Raw genomic sequence first — 19,493 nt, 5'->3', positions numbered from 1 at the left:
AACATATATCGCACCAAAGCTTATACGTTTTACCTGATGGTTAGGTAATCCTTTAGCAAACCTTTGAATACCTTTTCCATCCAAATATAGATATTGGAAGACATGCTATCAATTTTCTGCTTCCTATTTTTAAGTTATTGGTCACAACTGTCAAGTGTTCCTTATAAATCCTACTTTCAAGTAGAATACAAAGCACTACTCCTTAGATTATTACATTTTTAAAAATGTGTGTGCTTCTTACTTACTGACAGTCACCTCAAGCAAATCAGGGCAAGCCTGCAGACATTCCAGGTGTCCAGAGTTTGATGTCATTTCACAAAGAACATCAACAAGCCGAATCGTGACTAGTGCTTCCTATGAAAAACAGGCAACAGTTTGAAATCTCAGTTTTCACCTATGGCAGCAAATGCCTACTGAAATTGCCAGATGGTATTAGATGGTATTAGAGGATATTGCAAATGGTCATGGGGTAAGCTTTACTTGCAAACACAGTTCCTTGTCCCAATGTAGCATAAATGCACGATTATTCAAAACAAACAAAACTGCATGTTTTGTACAGACTGCAGAATTCAGGGTTTTTTGGCACTGAAATTTTATTACCCTTGTGCAGAATTTTTTACAACCTTCTTTGGTACAGTGGTACCTCGGGTTATATACGCTTCAGGTTACATATGCTTCAGGTTACAGACTCTGCTAACCCAGAAATAGTACCTCAGGTTAAGAACTTTACTTCAGGATGAGAACAGAAATCATGCGGTGGCGACACGGCGGCAGCGGGAGGCCCCATTAGCTAAAGTGGTGCTTCAGGTTAAGAACAGTTTCAGGTTAAGAACAGACCTCAAGAACGAATTAAGTTCTTAACCCGAGGTACCACTGTACTGATTTTTTTCTAATTCAAAAGCCTTGTAACATAGTCAAATGCAAACCTCCATAAAAATGAGCATATTGTACTACAAATATCCAATCAACCTCAGAATCACAAATACATAATCAAGAACAGAAATACTGCTGCAAGGGTGATACTCTAAAAACTAAACACAAACTTGAAATAAAGAAATATAGAAAGTCTCTAGCTACATTATTTTCAATATAAGATTGTTCTGCAACAGAATTAAATCGTTTGTGGCAAAGTAATTATATTTACATTAAAGTTCAATAAATATTCATTTGAAATAATGTGTAGTATTTGTGATTAGATAGAAAGGGAAATTATTGTCATTTGCATATTATTTATTCAACCTGAGAGCTGTTGCTTGGAATTGTCTAACTGCAGCTGGATTGATCTGTACCAACTGTGGTAATTGCAAATCATCATATGCAGAAAACAGATTATATAAAATTTAAGACTAGAAAGCGATAATTATGGGCTACAGTGGCAGAGCCGTGTGCTATATTATGGCTTTCCTGAATAAGACAGGAATTGCCCTTGCAACTGAAAATCCAGTCTATAAGATAGAGAAGTGTTAATGTTTGGATAAAGGTCATCATAAATCCAGGATTTTCTAAACTTCATGAACAAACCAGTTAACAGAAACAGCAGATCAATCTGTTCCTGGATTATATCCATTTGAGAAGATGGTATGATTGTATATTTTCCTCCTTTCCAAATATCTATAAAGAACTAGATTTCAGAAAGAGATATGGTTTCCAGCCTTCTCCTTGACATTTTGTTCAAATCAGAAGACTATTTTCCTTCCCACAGGGAAGAATTCAAACAAAGGAATCCCCCATTTGTAGCCTAAGAGAGTACAATTAATTTTCAATGTGATCTAGCCACAAGTATTAGGACGAACTGTATCAGCTAATATATCAACTGTGTGGCAATATTACAAGTTATTACTGGGACATGCATATCCAGACATCTCTGATATTTCATGCACTTGATACTACAGACTCAATCACCATGATCTCATAAATTGGCTCTTACGCTGTTTGCCCACCCACAGAACATCCCTATTTGTTTCAAGACAGCAGAAAAATCCATGGATGCAGATGATTATTAACATTTGTTTTTTAAATGTCTGCTTTCCTATCAATGTCTTACAGGACATGCATGGAGTAACTGTAGTGAGCTGAACTGGTAAATGCAAATGAGAGCCACAAAGCTCTAGATCAGATCACGTTTCACCAGGTTTACAACATCAGATAAAAATATACTTACCTCGTCATCATCATTTGCTGCAAAAGCCAATATGAGCACGGCTTGACATTTCTCCTTGAAACAATTTACAAGAAATTTGGCTGTTTCTGCACTGATAACTGCATTGTTTTCACCAATTTCGGATTGTATCAATTCTAAAAACGAAGCCCTAGAATAAAAATGCAAGCCTTGCTTATTTACATTGAAGTTTACCAAATGGAGGGCACAATCAATATATTTAAATTAGACCACAGTTGCTAGGCCACCACAGATCTCCTGATGCCTCATGGAGTCTCTGACTAAAGAAATTCCAATCCACACCTTAAGTATGATTTTTACTTACCTAGTTATAAAAATGTTTATATACTACTACTCATTTTTTTAAAAAAAAAATCAGAGTGGTTTACAACAATTAAACTGAAGTAAGAGGTAATATTCGCTCAGTTTATCCTTCAGTCTATACCAGATGTGTGATATATTTCTTTTATCAAATTCAAGAAATGACCCATTTTTTGTTTTTCTTTCTTGTTTAAGACTACAACTCCCATAATCCTTGACCATTGGAGATGCTGGCTGGGGCAGATGAAAGTTGTGTTCCAAAACAGGGTACCAGGCTGGAGTATGCTGCTCCAGTAGAATGAGCTGACAATTTTTGTCAGTATTAAACAAGTATTATGCTGGCCACTGGCAAAAGATTAACTATCAGGTTTCTTTGGTAGATTCATTATACAATTTAGAACCATTGTTAGTATGTCAATTTGCAAACTGATCCTTATAACTTGAGCCCAATCATTTTGAACTGTGGGACATCTTCATAACATATAAGACTGCATCCACCATTCCACATTTCAAGCATCCAAACATATCCATTCCATATATTCATTCTTTGATGTGTCACATATTATCTTAAATTAGGTCTCTTTCAATGATGTACTGGCAGAAATGTGCTTTTTGGCTCCTATATTTTTGGCCCTACCTCTCTGAAGAAGTTCTTAAATCTTTTCTCCAAACGATAACCCTCATTTCTTCCAAATTTAAAAGGCAGTAGAGTTTTATAAGATACATGAATATACTCCTTTAACTTCACATGGAGTCAACTGCTTAGGTTTCAGTATTCCCAATTCTTGTGTTACAAAATGTTAACAACCCCCACCCCAATTTAAGTTGTCCAATTATTGTTAAATTAATAAGATGCTCTCTTGAGACGAATCCTGATTCCCAAACTATATCCCAAGTCTTAAAACTTACTAGCCTGTAAAATGAAATTCTCTGCTATTTCTTATATGAGGGGCTTTTAGAGGTTGGACAGAGCACTTGGTCCCTTCTTTGCCAGCCCCTCTGGGGAGTAAAAAGCAGACTAGTAAAAATAAAAGAAAATGTCAAGCTAGAAACGCAGGAGGCGGCCACTCCACTGCCCCTTCGACTGCCTTCTGGCTGCTAGGGCTGCGGCCAGAAGTGGCAGGCTCTGTGTGAGGGAGCCTCCTGGTAACTTTTTATATTGTTGTTTGTTTGTTTGTTTCATAAAATGTATACACTGCTTGATTTCTTTTGCTATTGCTGACAGTTCTGCTGCTAGCACCAACAGTGAAAAGTGATAACTGACAGCTTTGCTTGTTCCTTGCGAAACTGATGTAAAGTCTAGGGCCCCGGAACAAACTGTCAAGGTAACAAGCAAGTTGGGTTGGGCATGGAAAGGGCAAGTGCTGTGTTTACCAACCATTTATTCATGTATTTTCTTAAAGTACAACTTGTTCCCCTGTAACAAGGGAAAGGCAATGGGCGGCAGGAGTTTAATCTAAACCCTGTAAAAATTATAGCTCAGGAGTGGCATCCTAGGGGTGAGAAGTCTGTTGAACCTTTTTTTCCTGCTCTAACTCTAGCAGGGCAGCCTTGGGGGACTGCAGAAAACCGCAGCTACAACCGTAGTTCAGTTTCAAATTTAGGGTATGAAACGGACATCTTAAAACTATAGAGTAACTTATATGTCTAAAAACCTCAGCGGAAGCTTACCACAGGTTTGACTTAAGGTTAAGTGCAGCATATAAACTAAATGGTAAGGGCAGGCCTCAAGCCAAGTTAAAAGCTCAGCTTTTGCTTCAGATTCAAAATCAGTAGAAACTAGTTGAGTAAAAAAACATACTCACTTAAGACTGTAACCCTAACTACGTCTAATCAATAGGGCTAACTCCCGGGTAAGTGGGGTTAGGAATGCAGAATAGATCATCATACCGTGTCCGCTCCCCAGAAAAAAAATCCCACCCACAGGGTGCTAATCTAACCTAAACAGCACTTCAGGTTTCTGTTCACTAAATAGTGGTGCAGCCAGTTGCTGGCCCACATCTCCTTATATTTTTTTTAATGAGGCCTGCCTGATTGTGTTAAAAATATGCATATTGTAGATTCTGACCTCACTTTATATAATGTGCAACTTCTACCCGGCCCATTTCCTTTCTGAAGAGTAGCACACTAGCTCTTTTCCATACACAGAATTTCTGTGCATGTTTGTGCAGATTGAGATATAAAAGAACACAGCACAAATGTATTGTCGCATTCATTGTGCACTTCCTTTGCAAGGCAGTGAAGCATATCTAAAGTTATTTGGTGCAAATCTGTTTTTTTTCAAATAGCTATTAAATGGCTGCATAAGTTGAGCCATAAAATACAAGAGGGTGCGGTGCACTTATGAAATCAAGGCATAAGCATGAAATCTTGCCTTCATTTTCTCTTTCTGTGTGTGCACTTCTTACAGAGTAAGGGCGCCAACCTGGATTCTGCAACCCCTATCTAAATCCCTGCCAGTTGTGGCTGAATTGTAATGTTAACCAACCAATTTAAAACCATTACTGACATAGAAACATGTATTTAGAGATTCTGTGCCAACTATGAAACCACACTTTTTTTTTTCAAATCATGTGAACAGGATACTCTATATGGAATGCTAAATGCTGAAACCCACATTGGTTTTTGGGGTTACCTTTCTTGATTGCTCAGTTTGGCATACATGGCTTTGACCAACTCGGGGCACTTCAGCAAATGGTTGGTAACAATCAAGAACCTGAAAGAGGAGGAAAAACAATAGGACAAACTGTTGTTGGTTGTAGGAAAACTGCAAAAGTTAGCTACTTTGCACTGTGCAAAGTTAGTTCACACTGGCATTTTATAGTAGTTGGTCACTAATCAAGTTACATTTCTATCAGTACCTGCTAAACTATGTAAGAAGTCAAAAAAACAACAAATTTAACTATTTTTTTATTTGCAACCATGGACATGTGCAGAGCCGGATTTACGTATAAGCTAAACAAGCTGTAGCGTAGGCCCCCACTCTCTTGGGGGCCCCCCAAAAAATTTAAAGGGGGGAAAAACTAGATGTACATTTCCAAAATATAAGATAAGGTCAACAATTACTTTGATAAAAGGCATATTTTGTTATGTGCAAATGGCTTTAGATACCTATTAGGTCCATAAATTACCATATAGCATATATTCAACACAAAAAACAGTGAAAATTTGTTGTTGACAAAGGACAGCTAGACATATAAAGGGCCCCATTACCTTCAGTTGCTTAGGGCCTCATCAAACCTAAATCCAGCCCTGGACATGCGTCACAGGCAATCTTGTTAGAAATTCTAGCCTATAAATATATTTGCTAATTGCTACTGCAGTCCCTAACCTCCTAAATTCATGAAGGACCACGTGTGCAGCCTGGGAGTCATTTTAGACTCCTAGCTGTCCATGAAGGCATAGGTCAATTCTGTGTCCAGGGTAGCTGTCTACTAGCTCCATCTGGCTAAGACCTTACCTGCCTGCAGACTGTCTCACCAGAGTGGTACGTGTTTTGGTTATCTCCCGCTTGGACTATTGCAATGTGCTCTATATAGGGCTAGCTTTGAAGGTGACTCAGAAACTACAACTAATCCAGAACCGGTGATTGCGAGTGGCTGCTGGGACCATATAACACTGGTCCTAAAGGAAATTCACTGGCTCCCAGGACATTTCTGAGCACAATTCAAAGTCTTGGTGCTGACCTTTAAACCCCTTAACGGCCTCAGCCCAGTATATCTGAAGGAGGGTCTTCACCCCCATCATCCACCTCCAAGGGTCTCCTGGAGGTTCCCTCCCTGCGAGGAGTGAAGTTACAAGGAACCAGGCAGAGGGCCTTCTCAGTAGTGGCACCCTCCCTGTGGAACACCCTCCCATCAAAAGTCAAGGAGATAAAGAACTACACAACTTTTAGAAGATATCTGAAGGCAGCACCGTATCGGGAAGTTTTTAATGTTTGATTAACACGGAACACGGAGCAATGGATCCAAACTACAAGAAAGAAGATTCCACCTAAACATTAGGAAGAACTTCCTGACAGTAAGAGCTGTTCGACAGTGGAATTTGCTGCCAAGGAGTGTGGTGGAGTCTCCTTCTTTGGAGGTCTTTAAGCAGAGGCTTGACAACCATATGTCAGGAGTGCTCTGATGGTGTTTCCTGCTTGGCAGGGGGTTGGACTCGATGGCCCTTGTGGTCTCTTCCAACTCTATGATTCTATGATTCTATATTTTGTTTTTAAATGTGCTGGAAGCCGCCCAGAGTGGCTGGGGAAACCCAGTCAGATGGGCAGGGTATAAAATCATCATCATCATCATCTTCACCAGCTTAGGGTGGGTGGCTGCCACAGGAGAGGCACAACTTCATCTGGTCAGGTGGAAGCTATCACCAGCAGTGGAGAGCAAAATGTCCTGAAACATGGCATATCCAGGTGGAATGGGTTGCCAAAGCTTTGGTTCTGTCTGATCCAAAACACCATGTATTCCACCAAGTGGCCCAATCCTAAGACCCCTCAAGTATGCTAGCTTAGTGGTAGCATTGCAAAATATAACCAATGCTCCCCCCCCTCCTGCTTTCCTGTCCTGGCTGGCAACACTTCAGAAGTTGGTCCATTGCGCCTTGACCCCAGTTTAAGAAGATTAAATAGTAAATGGTATTTAAAAATAAAATAAAATAAATGAATTGGATATTGTTCAGGCAGACTTAAACGCAATATAAAGTAAATGGGAGAAACAAGAATACAATCATTTGTAAATGTCCAGAAGACAATAGGTTAAACATGCTAAATAGATAACTCAATTATGATACTGAATTTCATATGCACACAAATAGTTGGATTAAATTCCCTGTCCCACGCAAGCCAGGACATTTTTGATAACAGAAGTAGGCAAATTTCTCTGTAGATTTTCCTAAACTACAGAAATGGAGATTCCCAATCTAATGTTCTTTCCACATGCACCCCTTTGTCCAATGGATCATGCACTGCTGCGTAACAAGGAGTGTTGTAAAAACATTTGAAACCTTCAGGATTCAGTCTTGGACAAAGATGGAAAAAACAATCATAATTTTTTTTAGCTGTTGACTGTGAATTTCAGGTGACCAGGTAACCAACTAGGCACTTGGTTTTTGAGACAGTTAGAACACTAAGGATGCAATCCTATATATATTTACATGAGCATGAGCTCCAGTCAAGTCATGTGCTATGATTTTGCTATAAAGAGGAGAAGGGAAGATTTACCAGATTATAGGATTATTTCATCTCAAACCAAAATAGTTGCATTTCCTTAAGAAGCAAAATTACACCTTTTACAAGTAATAAATCTGACTGATTAAGGAAGGGGGTTGGAAAACAAACAGAATCACAACCAAGTTACACATTAAATGCAAAATGGGGGTACCACCAAAAATGTCATCATCCACAACGCTTGCCCTATGCAATGACACCATTGCATTCTGAGTTTTTCTTCTCTCCACCAGCCTATGATAAGGAATGAGACATGAAAACTCACAGAATGACTTCACAACGTGGCGTAAGTGCTCCTAAATATTACAGATAAGAGAAGGCAAATTCACCCGGGGAATATGCCTTTTCAGCAGCATCCTCATAGTGTGCAAAGTATGTCCCTTGACACTCCAAACGGCCAAATCCACTTGTAGCCCCACCCACAAAGGCATTGTGTTTATATTATGCAATGTGGCCCAGCTTCAATGCTGAGAATAGGACCATTAGATGTGCTTTGCCCAGCTTCAGCACAAAAATCATTTCCACATGGTGTTTGTGATTATATTAGTCACAATTCCCATTCAAAAGTCAAATATAGTCATGGCTTTGAGAGAAAACTATTAAAAGAGTTCTTGTAGAATACCAGCATTGCTTCTACAGATGTCAAGTATCTGTTGCAACACTACAATTAAAGAACATTTTTTCCAGTGAGAAATAGCTATCAAACCCTCACTTGCACTTGGAACTTGGAACATGAGGAAACTCCAACTTTCCAGGAATTAAAAACAAATTTGGTCTTTTGGAGAGCACACAATTTTGTAGGGGGGAAAATAAAACTATCCCTAAGTCCCTAAGTTAGAAAGGAAGGATTTTCAACCCGTAACAGGGCTGAAAAATATTTTTACACACAGCTAGAGAATACTTTACACATTATAGCATAATGATTATACAATTCCATGACTCCCTTTTCAAACTCTTCCTCACAGCCTCTGGTCTCAACTACTGGCTTTCCATTCATGATTAGCTCCACAAGCTTGAAGTACCTATGAAGTGGGGAAGGATAACCCTATTTCCTGGTCTTTAAACTTGTAGAAGTGATGTACAGAATCAGCTATACAGTCATACCTCGAGTTGAATGTGTTTCAGGTTGAGCGCTTTCGGGTTGCGCTCTGCGGCAACCCGGAAGTAACAGAGCGTGTTACTTCCAGGTTTTGCCGCTCGAGCATGCGCAGACGCTCAAAATGACGTCAGGCGCATGCATGGAAGCGGCAAAACGCGACCTGTGCATGCGCAGATGTGCTGTCGCGTCTTACATTCTGTGTGGGATGCGAATGGGGCTCCAGAACGGATCCCGTTCGCATCCCGAGGTACCACTGTATTCATATATGCTTATTCCAGTTAAGAACAAATATGAAGCAGGGCACAGTTTAGTTTCTTCTCCCCCATTATCCTCTCCTCCACCACAACTATATCAACAGATAAAAATGGTTCCTCCCCAAAGAATTCTGCTTTTTTCTGGACTTTGCATGTATAAACACACTTGGAATAAAGTTGTTGTTTCCTCACCTCAAAAGGGGTATTTCAAAACTGGAAAAGATGTAGAAAAAGTAAACCAAAATGATCAAGGAAAGGTTATAGTGTTGGGGGCTGAGAGAGAGAGAGAGAAGGTGAGTAAGAAGAGATATGATAGAAATTATGCATGGTGTGGAGAAACTAGACCGAGAAAACTTTTCTCCCACTCTTATAATACTAGAATTTGGGGACATTCAATGAAACAGAATGTTGGAAGATTCAAAATGGGGAAAGGGAAGCACTTCTTCACACACTGTACTATGGAATTTGCCGTCACAAAATGTAGTGATGTCCACCAACCAGGATGGCTTGAAAAGGGGTTAGACAGATTCATGGAGGTTTAGGCTATCAGTGGTTACCACTACGGTGGTTGTGTATTACGTCCCATATCAGAGGTGAGATGCCTCTGAAGACCATTGCTGGGAATCACGAGTGGGGAAAGCGCCCTTCTTGCAGGCTTGGCGTCTACTACTAGCTACGAGGGCTGGGCACTAGGACCTCCCTTGTCAGAGCCAGTCTGCCTCTGAAGACCACAAGGGAGGACACGGTCCTGCGTAGAGGCAGAGTGCAGGCATCTGCTTGGCCCCGTGAGACCAGGGTGCTGGACCAGGCAGGCCGCTGGCTTGATCCTCAGGCTCTCCTCTCAGGAGGGAATGCTTGTTCTAAAATTATCTAAAGACAAATAATGCTTTTTCCTCAAATCAGTAATTTTAATATGACAAATGTAGCTGATTGAAGCTCATTGACTGGAGCACCAGTCCTAAATCTAGTCTGTAATTGAATATCCATATTTTTTTCTAAATTAGCTTTTATAACATATACTGGATAAATTATAATGCATTTTTGAAGCACTTTTCCCTATCCCAGATATACAGTATGTGTTTGCAGGTTCAGTGTTTAAAATAGATAACATATGGTGTCCAATGTTGTTTCTTTTCCCTTTTACAGGCGGTAGCTTTCAAAAGACACAAGGCTCTTCTCTGCTGTTGATTAGAGCAAACCAAAATAGAAAAAAATTATCTGACTTCTTGAAGACTTTTAAATTTTCCAGTGCCTAAGGCATGACTTTTCATCTGCTTGCGTGTAAAGAAGTGTTTTTTTTATACATAAAAGGGGGAGGGGGAGGGAAGGAAGAAATGCAACTCAGAGAAGCAGTTGTATCAGTTTACACTGCAGTTCATGACATTCCCATCTTATTTCTGCTATCTCCTCTCCCTCTACCCAAGAAAACATATGAGTAGATAACCACAGTAATGATTACAGGACTGGGATAATAAACAGGGTAGAAGACGACGGATATATATATATATATATATATATATATATATATATATATATACACACACACACACACACACACACACACACACACACACAGACTATATATCTATGATTTGGCACAGTATGTATTGCACAGAACTCACATTCTCAGTCAGCAATGCAATACATCCACATAAGATCCTTGCTCTATTTTTTATTATTATTATGGCCTATGCTAATCATTACAATATAAGGATTAGAGAAGCTGCCTCATAATCAATCACCCATCGATGTATTTAGCACAAAACTATCCCCTTTACTATCTAGTGGCTATCCAAGATTTCAGCTAGATGTTTTCTCCACCCCTGATACCTGAGGTCCTTTTAACTGGATATATTGCGAATTGCTTCAGGAACATTTCTGTATAGGAAGCCTTTTGTCTCTGACCAATCTACTTTCAAGTAAGCTACCCTAGGTTGCACATAATACAGGGTACAGCCAAGTGGACAGCATCCTATTTGCTCACATCCCTAAGCCCACATTTCTGGTACAGTGAGTTGCCAAGTATGACTCTTCAAGATCTACTGAGTCCCAAGACCCCTTGGCCAGGCTAACTTCTAAGGAGACCAAGTTAAATTGCTTTGTGTTTTAAAAAGGAACCTGTATAACCTACCTGAGACAGTACAATTCTGCACCTGAAGAAATCCAGGTTACCATATCTAGTGGGGCCAAGATGCTCAGTTTAAGCAGTGTATATTTCTGGTAGATTGGGAAGAGGGCTCAAGTTGTTTTAGATGAAAAACAACAACTGAAGAAAGCTAGATACACACACACACACCTTCAACATTAATAAAATGTCCCATTCCCCCCCCCCTTTTAAAGGTCACTACTGCGCTAGAAAAAATAATTCCCTCACTTAAAACAACAGCATATACTATTTCTGTATATAGAGTATATCAGTCATCATTTAGGGAGGGAAAGGCCTCTATGTAAGAAAACAAAAATGAGTATACTGGGGTTTTTTTGGGGGGGGGGACAACTAAATATGCTAATAAATTTGAAACTAAGGCAACCACCACAGTATATCAAAGTAAAGATGGTATCTTGCCTTTCACATTTAAATATATAAAACCATGGCTAACTCTTTGAGAAGAATCTCAGAGACAGAAGACTTTTTAATAATCAAAATATCTGTTTCTGAGCACAATTCAAAGTTTTGGTGCTGACCTTGAAAGCCCTAAACGGCCTTGGCCCAGTGTACCTGAAGGAGCGTCTCCCCCCCCCCCCCCATCATTCAGCCCGGACACTGAGATCCAGCGCCGAGGGCCTTCTGGTGGTTCCCTCATTGCGAGAAGTGAAGTGATAGGGAACCAAGCAGACGGCCTTCTTAGCAGTGGCACCCGCCCTCCCATCAGATGTCAAGGAAATAAACAACAACCTGACTTTGAGAAGACATCTGAAGGCAGCCAGTGTTAGAAACTGGGGAAGAAAAGCTAGGATCCAAATGGCTTCTGGGACCTGGGTTGTGGGCGCCAAAAGAGAATGGCTAGTTGCCACAGGAGGGTTCAGCAACACTTTTTATTTATCATTTTGATAAACATGAACTAAAATGCAATTCACATAAGTGACACATTGTGAATATCACATTTTAGCAGAAATTATTAATACATGTTTAATTTGGTGTTTACAATAAAAATATTGGTACCATACTTCAGTTTTCAAAACACTCTACTCTTTATTATTAAACTCCTTACCATATTGTCTATCCTTAACATACACTACTATACAAGGCTTCAAGGCACCTACATTTCAGTAGTCATTGAGTGTCAACCTGACACAAAAAATGGCACCCAGACTTTTTGCGGTGCTCGCAAATGGAGAATCTTTAGGCGCAAAATGTGCCTGGTGCCCTGAAGGCAGCCCTGTACAGGGAGGTTTTTAATGTTTGATGTTTTATTGTGTTTTTAATATTCTGTTGGAAGCCACCCAGAGTAGCTAGGGAAACCCAGTCAGAGGGGCGGCATATAAATTAAAAGAAGAAGAAGAGGAGTTTGGATTTGATATCCCACTTTATCACTACCTGAAGGAGTCTCAAAGCGGCTCACATTCTCCTTTCCCTTCCTCCCCCACTTCAGGGAAGTGTGAGTGGCCCAAGGTCACCCAGCAGCTGCAGGTGGAGGAGCGGAGACGCGAACCCGGTTCACCAGATTACGAGACTACCACTCTTAACCACTATTTACAAAATTATTCCAAAGCTGCTTTCTCACAGCAAAATCTAGCTATCACAACCAGTACCAAACTCCACTTGTGTCAAGTTGCTGAAAATCTACCTCTGTTATTCTTCCCAACAATACAGGCTCTGGAATAGGATAATTCCAATGCCCTAAGGAATCTTACTGATTCTGTAATGGCTTCTTCAGATACAGAGTAAAATAAACTTTCCATTCTAGATATTGCTTTTCCCCTCATCTCCTCCCAGAACCATCTCCATCACTCAGCTGGGATCAATGTCTCCCTGAACTGGATTTATTATAGCAGTTTACTAACTGGACATACAACAAAATTCATCAAAATGATGAATGATGGTGATGAATCTGGTGTTCAGGGTCCTAACACCGTAAGCAGCAAGGAGCTCAAGGCGGGCACAGCACTCGCCTCACTTTCCGCTTTATTGTTTCTGACAGGCAGAAAGCAGTCTGGATTCCTCATTGTGTCCTTGAAGGAGGCACAAATAAGTGTGAATTCAAATGATAATTGTTTTTCACTTCATGTATTAGTTCAAAAAGTGTGAATAAGAGAGTTTCAAATTTCTCACCATCCCTATCTGCAAGTGGCATTTTATTTTAGAGTCCAAAGAGCCCTGCAGACATGAAAAAAAAGCCCAACAACTAGCACATCCAAAAGAGTTTATCACATTCTCCTTCCTCCCACAACAACTTCTAGCAAGAGATGAAGAGTGTGAAATTATTGTAATTATGGTCCAGCTTGTTAGAAACATGTGACTTCTACCAGAGACTATGGAGCACCATTGGGCATTCAGTTCTTTCAATCCCAGCCTTATTTTGGGCCAATATAAAGTTTACATATTGTTAAGTTCTCTTAGAATTAAAATCAAAATTAAGTTATTACAATGTATTTACTAAAAGAAGTTAAAAGCAAGCTGCACATCTCATCTGAGAAAAGACAACTATCAAAGACTTAAGGTAACGTATTAGGGAAAAGGAGAGGTATACAGACGTCCATTCCGATTCCGGGTACTTCCTGGATGCCTGCAGAACAGCAAGGGCAACGTTCAAGTTGCTTTCTTCCTGTAGTTCTCGTGTCCTCTCAGGGTTAAGACAAGTGAAAAGAACCATACAGCAATAGGCAACCGTTTTCTCATCTTGATGATTCAAGCAATTCCTCAAAAACAAAACGAAAAAGCAGGAATATTTATTGTTCTGGATTGTTTAGGCTATGTACCAACAGCCAATGTGTAATGCACCCAACTCTTCAAATGGTGATGGGTATTTAATGAATCTAAGAGTGTTGGAAGGGGGCGCGGGTGGCGGTGTGGGTAAAACCTCAACGCCTAGGACTTGCCGATCGCATGGTCGGCGGTTCGAATCCCCGCGGCGGGGTGAGCTCCTGTCGTTCGGTCCCAGCTCCTGCCCACCTAGCAGTTTGAAAGCACCCTTAAGTGCAAGTAGATAAAGAGGTACCGCTTTATAGCGGGAAGGTAAACGGCGTTTCCGTGTGCTGCGCTGGTGCTGGATCGCCAGAGCAGCTTCGTCACGCTGCCCACGTGACCCGGAAGTGTCTCCAGACAGCGCTGGCCCCCGGCCTCTAGAGTGAGATGAGCGCACAACCCCAGAGTCGGACACGACTGGCCCGTACGGGCAGAGGTACCTTTGCCTGTACCTGTAAGAGTGTTGGAAGGGACTTTGGGGGTTATTTTATTCTAATGGATATCCCCAATTAACCCCTCAATGTGTGATGCAATCAATCAATCAATAAAACACCATCCGAAGATTACAGGGTGGTTCACAACATAAAAATACAAAATAAGAACACAAAATACTTAATAAAACAAAAGCAAAGAAAACAAACCAATAACTGCACTCCCACAAACACATTTAAAAAGCCATAGAATGTAAATCAGCCAAAGGCCTGTTTATAGAGAAGTGTTTTCGCCCACACACCCATCCATCCAAAAATTTACCTGAAACTAGAAAGGTCAGGACTGGTTCCTGTCTGGTTAGGCTAATCTAAGAATTGCTACTGAAGCAAGCAAGCACTGGAGCTGTGTTATTATTATCTCATCCTTTTAGTACCAATTGCTTTGACACTTTTTGGAAAGAGAAAGGGAATTCATACCAAGTTAAGCGCTTATGTTTATATGAATGGAATGGTAACTAGAAATGTTTAAATTGTGATGCTGTGTACAGTGTTTTTTACTTCCTTGCCCTCACAGTTTTGGGAAGTAGGTTAGAGTTAAGACCTCTTTATGGCCAAGTAGAGATTTTTAAATGGAGATTTTTCTATTTAAATCCGTCAAACTTTGTTCAAAAACTTTGTTACCTCATGACAATGTTGCAACGGGCAATTTAAAAAGTAGTTTGAAAATTCTGAGCAGTGTAATACAAAGTCATTAGTTTTTCATTGAGAAAGGAGTTTAAGGTTTCAAATACTACTATACATTTCTGGAGCAATTTATTTGAATTTAGCGTTTTCTCTTAGAGGTGACGTTAGACTAAAAAGTGGGGTTGCAACATTTATTTAATCAAAGTTACTCCAACCAATTAATTAACTAAAAGTAGGCCCCAAATTAATATCAGGCAGCAATTTGTTAAAAAATGTAACTATTTTAATACCATAACTGACAAAAATTGAGTTGGCCAGTACAATATTAATATAACCATTTATTCTTTTCTCACATGCAAAAGGAAATGTGTATTCTAAAATGGTGCCATCAGGAATTTGTAAATCATCTAAAAGTTAGTAAAGTTATTCATATACTGAGTTATTCATATGCAATTAATACCCAAATTTATGCAGCTTTAATCAACAATTAATCAACTGGCCAGGTTTTCTTGAAATTCATAGCAGTCCTATTAAAACCTAGCTGTAAAGAATTTCTAAATTCATAACTCAATTTTTTTTATGTAAACTATGATATTTTGGTCAAGATAAACTTGTACTTAGCCAAGCATTAACAAATTAAAACCCATTGTACCTACCTGCATATGATTTAGCACAAAACATTAAGCATATTAAGCCTCCTGGTGATCTTGCGGTCTATGTCGAAAACCAACCCAATCTATGGTCAAATTTAGAACAAGATTTTTTTTCCAGTTAACCTGATTCCTGTGATTAGCATACACAAATAAAGGACTACTCTCTCATTCTCCAAATATACATTTTAGGGATGGTAAATAAGGTAACTTAAAATATAACCATATAATATTTCATTTGTTGATGGGCTGGACAAGATGCTTACAAGAAAAGCGAAGGGAAAGCAAGAGTCCAAATCCTGTGCTGAGAAGCTTTGTTTCCAGCTGCAATGTTTCCAAGAAACTGGAGGCTACAGCGAAAAGCTGAAGGGGAAAAGAGAGAAACATTTAATTACCCAGTCAAAGCACCTTACAACATATCAAAGCTATCCAAAGAAAGCCACAATAATCTAGTCCAGCAGCACATTAGTGTTGCAAAGCTATGCACATGTGGTTGGAACTAATTGCAATTTAAATCTAGGAGACTTACTCTGAGGAAACCTGTATAGGATTAACATGTTCACAATCTACAAGCTTGCTACGTATTCACAAATTACTAGATCTACACCATGGGTAGGCAACCTAAGGCCCGGGGGCTGGATCCGGCCCAATCGCTTTCTAAATCCAGCTCGTGGACGGTCCAGGAATCAGCGTGTTTTTACTTGAGTAGAATGTGTCCTTTTATTTAAAATGCATCTCTGGGTTATTTGTGGGGCATAGGAATTCGTTTAATTTTTTCCCCAAAAAATACAGTCCGGCCCCACAAGGTCTGAGGGACAGTGGAGTGGCCCCCTGCTGAAAAAGTTTGCTGACCCCTGATCACCTATTTAGAAAAAAATCTAGAGTGGTGACTATGTTAGTCTTTTACAGCAAAGTCTTCTGGCACCTGAAAGACTAACAAATTGATCATTTTATAAGCTTTAATGGACTCGAGTCCACCTAATCAGATGCATGGAATGTTATCTGGAGGCGGCAGGCACATGGCTATAAAGTTAGAGAGAGAAATACGAGCAGTGATATCACAGGGACACGAAAGAATACAGACTTCATTCTTACAGCATATATGGGAAAGGTGTGGGTTCCCTGCCAGGTGAGCACACCTCTGGGGGGTGAAGGACAAGCAGCATTTGGCAGCCCTGCAGGTGCAAAAGGGCCTTCTCGGGGCTGCCTGGTCCCCCTGCTTCTCACCTCTCCCTCCCTTTTTTGCAGCTCTGCTACAGACAGCCACCCTGATGGCAGGGACGAAAGCCTTCCACATCTGCAGCAGGATGTCGCTACTGCCTCATTCAAATGGCCATGAGCCCTCCGTGACGGTGCTGGGAGGCGGCAGTGCAGCTACGGGCAAGAGCAACATCCATCCCGGGTTTGCTGCCCGTCATCTTTACTTTTTCAAACCCAGGGCCTATGTTCATCAAAGAGCCTGAAACACGGGGGCGACTTTTAAATGTATCTCTTACAAGATGGCCTTTTTGAATCTGGTTTCCCATGCTCTCTCTTTTGTCTACTCTTCACTCTCCTCCCTAAAAGAGAAAAAAGTCATCCAAAAGAAAAATAGTGGTGGCACACAATCCACCTTCAATGGGTATGTGACCCAGGCTGTGGGTCTCAACACACTAATTAGACGAATGCTATAGGACAGTGATGGCAAACCTTTTAGAGACCGAGTGCCCAAACTGCAACCCAAACCCCACTTACCGTATTTTTCACTCTATAAGACGCACTTTTTCCCTCCTAAAAAGTAAGGGGAAATGTGTGTGCATCTTATGGAGCGAATGCAGGCTGTGCGGCTATCCCAAAAGCCAGAACACTTCCCCCACCTCCTGCGAAAGCCAGGGATAGCCGCTGTCAGAGCTGCTTCCAGATCCTAGCTCACAGAGGATCACGCTAGCCAGCGTTCACTTTATAAAAGTCTTTATTGAGTTACAGTTTCCATTCTCAAGCTGCCGCGTGCAGCTCTACGTCTTATGGGTTAGACCGGCGAAGCTCCGTCTGAGTCTCCGCCCCCTGTACACCAGCTTAATACCCTAGCCTTACTCCACCTTTTCCGCCTGACCGTTCTTCTCTGGGTCCCTCTGCCCCCCGCGGTCTCTTCCTTCCTGGACTCTTCTGACGCTGACCCCCCGGACCCTTCTGTCTCCTTGCGTCGGGCTTTAGGACCTGGCTCCCTTTCCGGGCTGCTTACTGCGCCACCTTCCTGTGCATTTGAACTTGGCGCGCGCGCCCAACCTTCCACTTTCCGCTTAACCGTTTCTTCGCTCCCCGATGGAGGTGTGGCCACTCCTGACTCGTGCCCTCCCCCCTGCTGCGAGCTGCCAGCGCTCGATACCTGGCGCCCTTCCTCTCCACTGCGCTCTGTTGGTGACGCTGGCCCCGATTTCCAACTGCTCCCCTCTGAGCCCCCTCTGGACCCTTCTTCCTGGGGTGTCCCCCTAGGCTCCCCCCTTGCTCTGGCCACTGGCGCTCCTTTCTGTGAATCTTCTGATTCACTGGAAAGACTCGGAGATCTCGGGTCGTCGTCATCACTCATCTTTTCTTCGGCCTCCTCCCCCTCGCTCTCTGTTTCCTCCCTTGCCCTCGCCTCTGCTCCTGAACCCCTGACAGCCGCGCTCCCTTTACAGAGCCACATGGAGTGTGTGTGTGGCTCTTGGGGGCTTTTCCCCGAGGAGGGAGAAGGGCAGCCCGTCAGTGATGGGCTGCCCTTCTCCCTCCTCGGGGAAAAGCCTGCAAGTGCCGCACACACGCTCCACACGACTCATGAAATGGAGCGCTGAGAAGAGCCTGGGATGCTTACAGGCTCTGCTCAGCGTTCCCTTTAAATAATATTTTTTCTTGCATTCCCCCTCTAAAAACTAGGTGTGCCTTATGGTCAGGTGCGTCTTATGGAGCGAAAAATACAGTATTTATCACAAAGTGCCAACATGGCAATTTCACCTGTATATTTTTCTGTGTGTTTCACATTTCTTCTTTATGACTGCTGTTGTAATAAATAATCCTTCATGAAAGTTATTGCATTGCATTCTTCATTAAATTATCTTTCCATTGATATATAATTTTATGGTATAACTCAGTGCCTTTTTTCTCCATTCAGATCCAAATCCTTCTATTTATTCATTTATTGAATTTGCATACTGCCCTTCATGTGCAAGTCTCAGGGCAGTTCACAGCATAAAAATAGAAGATAAAAAACACAAAATACATAATGAAAACCAATAACCCTCCTCCCTTCCAATACTTTTTCCATATGTAAACATCAACGTTCACAAGATAAAAGGCTAAACACAAACCGCATGACCTGAAAAGGGTCACCCTTCTGCCTGCCAACAATTAAGCACCTGTTTGTTGCAAAATGCAACCTGCACAAGCGTGTCTACATGCCCCCCTATCAGTCCCACGGGAAGTCCCACACCCTTACTCGGGAGTAAACCCAGCCGACCTCAGCAACACTTCCTTCCCAAGAAAGCGCAGGAGGTTTCTAAGGCCCCCACGTGCAAATTCCCCACACCAGATCACCTCCCGTCTTGGGCTTGTTAGTTTTTTTGCACTCAAGTCGCCTCCCTTTGTCAGGGGAGGCCGCTGCTTCCACGGCGGCCCCCCTCTCCTTACCCTAACCCAGCCCTTCTCTCCTCCTCCCCTACCCCCGGCACGGAAGCTACGGCACTCAGGCTGCAGGCTGTGGACGTGTGAGTGAGCCCTCCTCCGCCTCCCACCTCCAGCACAGTGGGGCGACTGC

The 19,493-nt window shown here is 41.6% G+C and overlaps 1 protein-coding gene across 1 annotated transcript in view; it reads right to left on the bottom strand.

Moving 5' to 3' along the window:
* Positions 1–19,493, bottom strand: part of ATXN10 (ataxin 10) — a 75,503-nt gene that overhangs the window by 28,648 nt on the left and 27,362 nt on the right. The window contains exons 4-8 of the mRNA XM_081191040.1: positions 15,991–16,087; positions 13,749–13,913; positions 5,115–5,195; positions 2,162–2,309; positions 246–354 (exon numbers count right to left, since the gene is read on the bottom strand). Of these exons, the coding sequence (XP_081047166.1) occupies positions 246–354; positions 2,162–2,309; positions 5,115–5,195; positions 13,749–13,913; positions 15,991–16,087 (600 nt within the window). The remainder of the gene's footprint in view (positions 1–245; positions 355–2,161; positions 2,310–5,114; positions 5,196–13,748; positions 13,914–15,990; positions 16,088–19,493) is intronic.

Source organism: Podarcis bocagei (assembly GCF_964188305.1).
Source record: "Podarcis bocagei genome assembly, chromosome: 4".
Lineage (NCBI taxonomy): Eukaryota > Metazoa > Chordata > Lepidosauria > Squamata > Lacertidae > Podarcis > Podarcis bocagei.
The sequence above is the reverse complement of the archived record's forward strand: the minus strand, read 5'-3'. Positions and strand labels throughout refer to the sequence as shown.